Here is a 10,772-nt window from a genome sequence, read left to right as displayed (position 1 = left end):
AAAATAACGTGTTTGACTACGAGTTACCGCCGAAAATAACAGCATTACAGTAAGTCCTAACACTGTATTTGAGACACACATTTATTATGTGATATTAAACTATACATGACATAAATATTAATCTATGTGATAGTAAACATGTAATATTATACATGATATTATAAATATGAAACTTGAAAAATTTTTCATAAATAAATAAAAACTGATTTTCCCCGCAGATTTAATCATAAGATCTTTATATATAGTTGGACAAGGTCTCAGGAAGTGGAAAAGGAGCAGAAACACCTAAGCTGTGCTTCGTCCTACTCATTTTCAGACAAGTGTGATAATGTGACGTTCCTTCGTGTTAGATAGAATAAAAGCCTGACTTTTATTCTGACAGTCCTCAAAGTGGTGATGTTAGGAGTCACAGCGCCGTCTGTGGTCACCAGCAGAACAACAAGACACAAACTGTACAAACTTTATTATCCATCCATCCATTTTCTACCGCTTGCCCCTTTTGGGGTCGCGGGTGATAAGGATTATTCATTCATCATTATGATAATGATGAGGATGATTCATTCATCATTATGATAAGGATGATTGTGTTACTGGAATGTGACACAATAACACAAAAATCCCAACTCCTTTGAAAAATCATCCTTAAAATTGTTTTTTGTGCAAAAAAAAAAAAAAGTTTTCCTGGCATTAACGTGAGAGTCTTCACTTTGTCGACAGCAAAAAGAAGATTCTTCACCAAAATGGACACCTAAAGGAAACCAGATGTGAGTGAGTTGTGCTCACTAACATTGAATTATGCAAAATATTAATAAGCTGCTTGATGGCTTGGACACAAACTAACACAAAAATGAACCAAAGGAACAAAAAAGTAAGTTCAAATAAAAACCGAAGAATAAATACAACAAAAAAATATTTAAAAGTAAAATTATAACAATAAATATATATATATATAATATATATATGTATATATATATATATATATATATATATATATATATATATATATATAAACATCACTTGTTTTATTGAAAAATTGTATAAATATATATGTCACCTGTTCGATTAAAAAATATATATGGACATATTTCAATAGAACAGGTTATTTACTGTGTGTATATCTAAATATATATAATATATACATTATTTTTCAATTGAACAGGTTATATATATATACTGTACATGTATAAAAAATTATGTACTCACCATCCAATGTAACATGTACTCATTATCCAATACTTATTTTAATGTGTACTCATTATTTGATGTGTTTCTTATAAATTGATGTGTACTCATTATCCAATGTGTACTCATTATGTGCTGTGTACTCATTATTTGATTTGTACTCAATATTTGATGTGTACTCATTTGAAGTGTACTTATTATTTGATGTGTACTTATTATTTGATGTGTACTCATTATTTGATGATTAGTCGTTATTTGACATATACTTATTTAGATAGATAGATAGATAGATAGATAGTACTTTATTGATTCCTTCAGGAAAATTAAAATTCCAGCAGCAGTGTACAGAGTTGAGATCAATTTAAAAAAAAGTAAAAAGTAAATAATGGTGGTTTAAAAGGAAACAAAATAGAGAAATATTACAAAAAGAATAAAAACAATGGGAATAACAATATAACAGTAAAATAAGAATATAACAAGACAAAGTAGGCAGTAGTGACCATGTTATGAAAACGTATTGCACTGTTAATGTTTTGCATCCCCTGTCATCCTAATACGGGTCCCCCGTCCCAGAGAGGAGTTGTACAGTCTAATGGCGTGTGGGACAAAGGAGTTCTTGAGTCTATTAGTCCTGCACTTGGGATGAAGCAGTCTAGCACAGAACAGGCTCCTCTGGCTACTGATAACGCTATGCAGAGGGTGACTGGCATCATCCAGGATGCTCACTAGTTTGTCCACAGTCCTCTTCTATTTGATGTGTACTTACTATATGATGTGTACTCATTATCCAGTATGTATTCATTATTTGATGATTACTTATTATTTGATGCGTCCTCATTATTTGATGTGTACTTATTTGATGATTAATCATTATTTGATGATTACTCATTATTTGATGTGCACTCATTATTTGATGTGTACTTACTATTTGATGTGTACCCATCCAATATGTACTCATTATTTGATGTGCACTCATTATTTGATGATTAATCATTATTTGATGATTACTCATTATTTGATGTTTACTTATTATTTGATGTATACTCATTATTTGATGATTACTCATTATTTGATTTGTGAATGTTGTCTGTCTATCTATCTATCTGTGTTGGTAGCGGTAGAAAATGGATGGATGGATGATGTGTACTCATTATTTGATTTGTACTTATTATTTGATGTGTACTCATTATTTGATGATTACTCATTATTTGATGTGTACTCATTATCCAATATGTACTCATTATTTGATGTGTACTCATTATTTGATGTGTACTTATATCAATATGTACTCATTATTTGATGTGTACTTATTATTTGATGTGTACTCATTTGATGTGTACTCATTCTCCAATATGTACTCATTATTTGATGTGTACTCGTTATTTGATGTGTACTCATTATCCAATACTTACTCAATATTTGATGTGTACTCATTATTTGATGATTACTCATTATTTGATGTATACTCATTATCCAATACATACTCATTATTTGATGTGTACTCATTTGATGATTACCCATTATTTGATGATTACCCATTATTTGATGTGTACTTATTATTTGATGATTATTCATTATTTGATGAAGTGTACTCACCATCCGATGTAACACTGACAAAGGTTCTCATGAGACGTAGCCTGTTTGATCAACAGTTCTACTTGTGTCGGCACGTCCAGAGTCTCGTCGTGAGAAAAGTCTCGACCTGCAGACACAGTTTGAACATGATGTCACACTCTAGTTGACGTCATGAAAAATGTCAAGACTATGGAGCGCAACATCAATATGGAGTAGTAAAGAAATGTCACCTGTGAGTTTATCTCTCACTCTGTTGATGATCTGAATGGCTTTCTTGTTGAGGGCCTCAGGTTGCACCAGGCCGTCTCCAACTGGGAGGGAAAGGAGACAGCGCCGCTTAAGAGTAGCCAGTGTGCAGACACGGAGTCAAACCATTGCAGTGTTGATAAAGAGAAGGTGAGTGCTGCTCAAAAGCCTGATTTGGCGGGGCTGCACGAGTGCTGTCGGTTCGTTGGTGGAAAACATGACTTCAAACGTGTCACATGACTGACAAGGAGCTAAAAGTACTTCCTCTACCCACCTGAAAACAGCTGATAGGTCATGTGACACACGTCAAATTAATAAATGATTAAATAACACAATGATGAGAAACTACACACATTTGGCCAGGGGCACGTAAAGTAACTATGACACACACACTATATTGACAAAATTATTTGGCCACCTGCCTGGACTCACATAGTGACATCCCATTCCTAACCCATAGGGTTCAATATGATGTGGGTCCCCCTTTTGCAGCTATTATAGCTTCAACTCTTCTGGGAAGGCTGTCCACAAGGTTGCGGAGTGTGTTTATAGCAAATTTCCACCATTCTTCCATTGGTGCATTGGTGAGGTCACACACTGATGTTGGTGGAGCTCAGTCTCCGTTCTAATTCATCCCAAAGTTGTTCTATCTTGTTCAGATCAGCAGGTCAGGCCTCTGTGCAGGCCAGTCAAGTTTATCCACACCAGACTCTGTTATCCATGTCTTTATGGACCTTGCTTTGTGCAATGGTGCACAGTCATGTTGGAAGAGAAAGGGGCCCGCTCCAAACTGTTCCCACAAGGTTGGGAGCATGGAATTGTTCAAAATGTTTTGGTATCCTGGAGCATTCAAAGTTCCTTTCACTGGAACTAAGGGGCCACACCCAACTTCTGAAAAACAATCCCACACCATAATTCCTCCCCCACAAGATTTCACACTGGGCACAATGCAGTCCAAAATGTAGCATTCTCCTGGCAACCTCCAAACCCAGACTGGTGCATCAGATTGCCACATGGAAAAGGATTCTCAACCAAGTACTGAGTGCATTAATTGACATTTTCAAATGATTAATTTTGTTGTGCTGTTATAAATCTTTGTTTTTTACTTGGTCTGAGGAAATATTCAAATTTTTTGAGATAGGATTTTTGAGTTTTCTTAAGCTGTATGCCATAATCAGCAATATTAAAATAATAAAAGGCTTGCAATATTTCAGTTGATGTGTAATGAATCCAGAATGTATGACATTTTCATGTTTTTAGTTGCATTACAGAAAATAAAGGACTTTATCACAATATTCTAATTTGCTGAGACAGTCCTGTTTATATATATATATATATATATATATATATATATATATATATATATATATATATATATATATATATATACACATACAGTGGGGCAAAAAAGTATTTAGTCAGCCACCAATGAGTTGAGTTTATACCAAAAAGTTCTATTTTGGTTTCATCTGACCACATGACATTCTCCCAAACCTCTGCTGTATCATCCATGTATCCATTTTGGTATAAATTCAACTCGTCGTGTTTGGAGGAAGAAGAATACTGAGTTGCATCCCAAGAACACCAAACCTACTGTGAAGCATGGGGGTGGAAACATCATGCTTTGGGGCTGTTTTTCTGCTAAGGGGACAGGACGATTGATCCGTGTTAAGGAAAGAATGAATGGGGCCATGTATCGTGAGATTTTGAGCCAAAACCTCCTTCCATCAGTGAGAGTTTTGAATGGTTGACCAAATACTTATTTTCCACCATAATTTACAAAAAAGTTTCTAAAAATTCCTACAATGTGAATTCCTGGATTTTATTTTCACATTCTGTCTCTCACAGTTGAAGTGTACCTATGATGAAAATTACAGACCTCTGTCATCATTTTAAGTGGGAGAACTTGCACAATCGGTGGCTGACTAAATACCATTTTGCCCCACTGTACATACATACATACATACATATACATACATACATATATACATATACATATATATATAGATACATACGTATATATATATATATATATATATATGTATATGTATATACATACATACATATATACTTACATACATATATATATACATACGTATATGTATATACATACATACATATATACTTACATACATACGTATATATAGATACATACATACACAAACATATACATATACATACATAAATATATATATATGTATATATATATATACGTATATGTATATACATACATACATATATACTTACATACATACGTGTATATATAGATACATACATACATACATACATACACAAACATATACATATATATATACATACATAAATATATATATATATATATGTATATATATATATATATGTATATATATATATATATATATATATATATATATATATATATATATATATATATATATACACACATGCATATATATACATATACATACACCTTATGGGGATGGCGTGGCGCGGTTGGGAGAGTGGCCGTGCCAGCAACCTGAGGGTTCTTGGTTCGATCCCCAGCTTCTACCAACCTAGTCACGTCCATTGTTTCCTTGAGCAAGACACTTCAACCATGCTCCTGATCGTAGATAGGGCCTTGCATGGCAGCTCCTGCCATCAGTGTGTGAATGGGTGAATGTGGAAATAGTGTCAAAGAGGTTTGAGTACCTTGAAGGTAGAAAAGCGCTATACAAGTATAACCCATTTACAGTACATAGTTGTATTGTACATACATACATACATATATATATATATATATATATTTATATACGCGGGCACACACACATATATAAAATGGGTATATAATTAATATCATTGATTATTAAGAGTATGAAAAGTCTGACTCCTAAAGTTTAAAGTTGTGTAATCAATCAGAAATATCAAGCCGCTAAAGGTAGGTAGGTAGATAGGTAGGTAGGTAGGTAAGTCTTTAAAAATGCACCAGACATGGAAAAGTGTGGAAAGAGTGTTTAGCATTTTCCCAATATGCATTGCAGGGGATTTAAATGTGTGTAATTTTGAATTATGTGTTGTTTGGACCTTTTTGATGACATCCATAAAGTTGAGTGAGCAGGTTGTGTCATGTGTGACCATGTGTGTTGACTTTAAGGGCTACTTTATTTGCACCATGAGTGTGGAAGGTTGTTTGGATAGGGTCATGAAAGTAAATGCTGTGCAGTTTCTAAACTCCAAATTGCAATGTATTGTCGTTAACCTGAATTACTCATGTTGTCCACAAGATGGTGGCAAAGCTGCAGCCATTATATTGTCAGACATATATGTTTTTTTAAACATTTGGAGTCCCCCAGCCGGCCATTTTCCTGACTAAGTTTGTGTTTTGTCAGGGGCCATGCTAGACACCTGATGTAATTACTTGATAACTGAGAATACTCATGAGTACCCAATGCTTGACAACTGAGAATACATACAGTCACTCAAAAGTACCAATACTTGATACCCGACAATATATACTGTCACTCAAAGGTACCAATACTTGATATCTGACAATACATACAGTCACTCAAAGGTACCAATACTTGATGCCTGAGAATACATACCGTCACTCACAGATACCAATACTTAATATCTGACAATACATACCGTCACTCAAAGGTACCAATACTTGATACCTGGCAATATATACCGTCACTCAAAGGTACCAATACTAGATACCTGGCAATATATACCGTCACTCAAAAGTACCAATACTTGATACCTGACAATACATACTGTCACTCAAAGGTACCAATTTATGGCACTTAATGGTCTACATGATGATGTCAACAAGATTTCAATGTAGTATTTATTGTAAAGAGGAGAACTCACTGAAGGAGTGAATGGATTCTGGCACGGTGGTCCCTGCCTTCTTGTGCGTGCTCTCTCCCAGGTCCATTCCCTCTAGGGCTTCTGTCAAAGACACACCACAGTGACACATGCATGGTGGGGGGAGTACAGGGGGTGGAGTACGGTGATGGAGCACTCACCCACAGATTGTCCTGCCGTGTACGAGTCATTTCTGGTGCGAGATCGCTTGTTGCCTTTAGTGTTGGCTTTGGAACAGAACACACACGCAATCCTTGTTAGAGGACAACATGTCTCAAGTCTTTAAAGTTAGGCTCTGATCTACCCAACCTATGTGTTTATGTTTATATATATATACATAAAGTGAGAGTAAAAAGTATTTGATCCCTTGCTGATTTTGTTGGTTTGCCCACTAATAAAGACGTGATCATTCTATACTTTTAATGGTAGATGTAATCTAACATGGAGAGACAGAATATCAAAACGAAAATCCAGAAAATAACTTTCAAGAATATATTTTAATTCATTTGTATTTCATTGAGGGAAATAAGTATTTGATCCCTCTAGACCAGGGGTGTCAAACTCAAATACAGAGTGGGCCAAAATTTTAAACGGACCAAAGCCGCGGGCCAAGGTTGAACAAATTAACCTTTTAATAGGGACCCAAACAAGTTCTGCATTAAATATTGAACCAGCAAGGCTTATATAACTTTAGTGACATGCAAAATCCAGTTTCAAATAATAATAATAATAATAATTAAAAGAAGAACAATGGCATATCAAATACAATTTAAATAAAAATGTTATGATTTTTTTTCTATTTGCAATGTTCTGAGATAAATATCAAATTTTTTTCACAGGCTAATAATAAATTTGAAAATAAAATAACAATAATGAATGAACCAAACATTCAAGCCTTGAAGTGGCAAGAGAAAATGCATGAATAAAACGTTAATTATTGGTCAGTTTGCTGGAAGTTTCCCGGAAGAGTTAGTGCTGCAAGGGTTTCTGGGTATTTGTTCTGTTGTGTTACAGTGCGGATGTTCACCCGAAATGGGTTTGTCATTCTAGTTTGGTGTGGGATCACAGTGTGGCGCATATTTGTAACAGTGCTAAAGTTGTTTATGCGCCCACCCTCAGTGTGACCTGTATGGCTGTTGACCAAGTATGCTTGCATTCACTTGTGCGTGTGTGTGTGTGTAAAAGCCACAAATATTATATGACACGCTGTTAGTATGGAGGAAAAGCGGACGTGACGACAGGTTGTAGAGAACGCTAAAGGCAGTGCCTTAAATGCATGCCTCCAATATAGTTGTCCAGGTGGAAATCGGTAGAAATTCAGGAGAATGGTTGCCCCGGGAGATTTTCGGGAGGGGCACTGAACTTTGGGAGTCTACCGGGAAAATTAGGAGGGTTGGCAAGTATGAGTATTAGCGGTGAATGCGGTGTTACAGCGGCACCGACGCTGTATAACACCGGCGGGCCAGCTCTAATGGTAAATTGATATTGCCTCAAGGGCCAAATCAAATTACACCCTGGGCCAGGTTTGGCCCGCGGGCCAGAGTTTGACACCCATGCTCTAGACAAAAGCAGTTAATACTTGGTGGCAAAGCCTTTGTTTGCAAGCACAGCCGTCAGACGTTTGTGGTAGTTAACCACAAAGTTAGCACACATATCAGGGGGAATTTTGGCCCACTCTTCTTTGCAGAACCTCTCGAGATCATTCAGGTTGGTGGGCTGTCGCTTGGCAACTCTGACCTTCAGCTCCCTCCATAGATTTTCAATAGGTTTGAGGTCCGGAGACTGGCTGGGCCACTCCATGACCTTAACATGGCTCTTCTTGAGCCACTCCTTTGTTTCCTTTGCTGTATGCTTTGGATCGTTGTCATGTTGGAAGACCCAACCACGGCTCATTTTCAGCTTCCTGGCAGAGGGGAGGAGGTTGTCCCTCAAGACTGCACGGTACATGACTCCATCCAGCTTCCCACTGATGCGGTGTAGTAGCCCTGTGCCTTTGGCAGAGAAACACCCCCAAAACATAATGCTTCCACCTCCATGCTTGATGGTGGGCACAGTGTCTTTTGGGTCATAGGCAGCATTTTTCTTTCTCCACACACGACGTGTAGAGTTTAGGCCAAATAGTTCAATTTTGGTCTCGTCTGACCATAGAACCTTCTCCCAATCACTTTGTGCATCTTTGAGGTGATTATTGGCATACTTTAGGCGGGCCTCCACATGTGCCTTCTTAAGCAGGGGTACCTTTCGGGCACTGCAGGATTTTAACCCATTCCGTCGCAAAGTGTTGTCAACTGTTTTCCTGGTGACTGTGGTCCCAGCTGCCTTGAGGTCATTCACTAACTCCTACTGAGTGGTTGTAGGACAATTTCTAACAGTTCTCATGATCATTGCAACCCCACGAGGTGAAATCTTCTGTGGAGCACCATATCGAGGTCTGTTGATGGTCATGTTATCCATCCATCCATCCATTTCTACCGCTTATTCCCTTTCGGGGTCGCGGGGGGCGCTGGCGCCTATCTCAGCTACAATCGGGCGGAAGGCGGGGTACACCCTGGACAAGTCGCCACCTCATCGCAGGGCCAACAGATATACTTTTTAAATTTTCTAACAGTTGGACCAATGGTTGTTACTTTGATTCCCAGTATCTTGCTAATGTTTTTGTAGCCCATTCCAGATTTGTGCAGGTCAACAATCCTGTCTCTGAGGTCCTGAGAGAGTTCTTTTGTCTTACCCATGTTGGAGAGCTTGAAATCTGTATGAGTCTCTGATCAGGTGTCTTTTATACAGGTGATTAGTTAGAACAGGTGTCTTCAATTCAGTCTTCAATTCCCAAGTTGATTGGGAGTGTCTAACTGCTCTGTGAAAGCCAGAAATCCTAATGCACACTAGGGGATAAACTATTTTTTCCCCTCAATGAAATACAAATCAATTAAAATATATTCCTTAAAGTTATTTTCTGGATTTTCTTTTTGATATTCTATCTCACCATGTTTAAATACATCTACCATTAAAAGTATAGAATGATCACGTCTTTATTAGTGGGCAAACCAACAAAATCAGCAAGGGATCAAATACTTTTTACTCTCACTGTATATATATATATATATAATATAAATACTTATATTTATATATAATTATATGTATAAATAAGTATTTCTATATATATATGTATATATAGAAATTGGTGTGTCACCATCTGCTCTCTCCTGTGTGCTGTTTGACATTACCTTGAAAAGGACAGGTAGATACTCCTGCCTCCTTTTTAAAACACCACCTTATTATTACGTCTTTTGTGCGGCCATGTTGCTAAGACATTATTCCTTCAAGAAATCATCTGTCACAAGCATAGGCCACACAATTGTGCCAACTAATATATATATATATATATATATATATATATATATATATATAGCCAACAATACATACATTTATACATACACATACAGTATCCATCCATCCATCCATCTTCTTCTGCTTATCCGAGGTCGGGTCACGGGGGCAGTAGCCTAAGCAGGGAAGCCCAGACTTCCCTCTCCCCAGCCACTTCGTCTAACTCCTCCCAGGGGATCCCAAGGCGATCCCAGGCCAGCCGGGAGACGTAGTCTTCCCAACGTGTCCTGGGTGTTCTCCGTGGCCTCCTACCGGTCAGACTTGCCCGAAACACTTTCCTAGGGAGGTGTTCGGGTGGCATCCTGATCAGATGCCCGAACCACCTCATCTGGCTCCTCTCAATTTGGAGGAGCAGCGGCTTTACTTTGAGCTCCTCACGGATGACAGAGATTCTCACGCTATCTCTAAGGGAGAGCCCCGCCACCCGGCGGACAAAGCTCATTTTGGCCGCTTGTACCCGTGATCTTGTCCTTTCGGTCAAAACCCAAAGCTCATGACCATAGGTGAGCATGGGAACGTAGGTCGACCGGTAAATTGAGAGCTTTGCCTTCTGGCTC

At 37.5% G+C, this 10,772-nt stretch overlaps 1 protein-coding gene across 1 annotated transcript in view; it reads right to left on the bottom strand.

The window, feature by feature from the left end:
* Positions 1-446: 446 nt before the first annotated feature.
* Positions 447-10,772, bottom strand: part of mtor (mechanistic target of rapamycin kinase) — a 294,825-nt gene continuing 284,499 nt past the window's right edge. The window contains exons 54-58 of the mRNA XM_061889707.1: positions 6,990-7,055; positions 6,832-6,912; positions 2,988-3,068; positions 2,779-2,884; positions 447-748 (exon numbers count right to left, since the gene is read on the bottom strand). Coding sequence (XP_061745691.1) covers positions 733-748; positions 2,779-2,884; positions 2,988-3,068; positions 6,832-6,912; positions 6,990-7,055 — 350 coding nt within the window. The 3' untranslated portion in view covers positions 447-732. The remainder of the gene's footprint in view (positions 749-2,778; positions 2,885-2,987; positions 3,069-6,831; positions 6,913-6,989; positions 7,056-10,772) is intronic.

This window comes from Nerophis ophidion, linkage group LG27 (assembly GCF_033978795.1).
Source record: "Nerophis ophidion isolate RoL-2023_Sa linkage group LG27, RoL_Noph_v1.0, whole genome shotgun sequence".
NCBI classification, from domain to species: Eukaryota; Metazoa; Chordata; class Actinopteri; order Syngnathiformes; family Syngnathidae; genus Nerophis; species Nerophis ophidion.
This window is presented reverse-complemented; position numbering and strand designations above follow the sequence as displayed.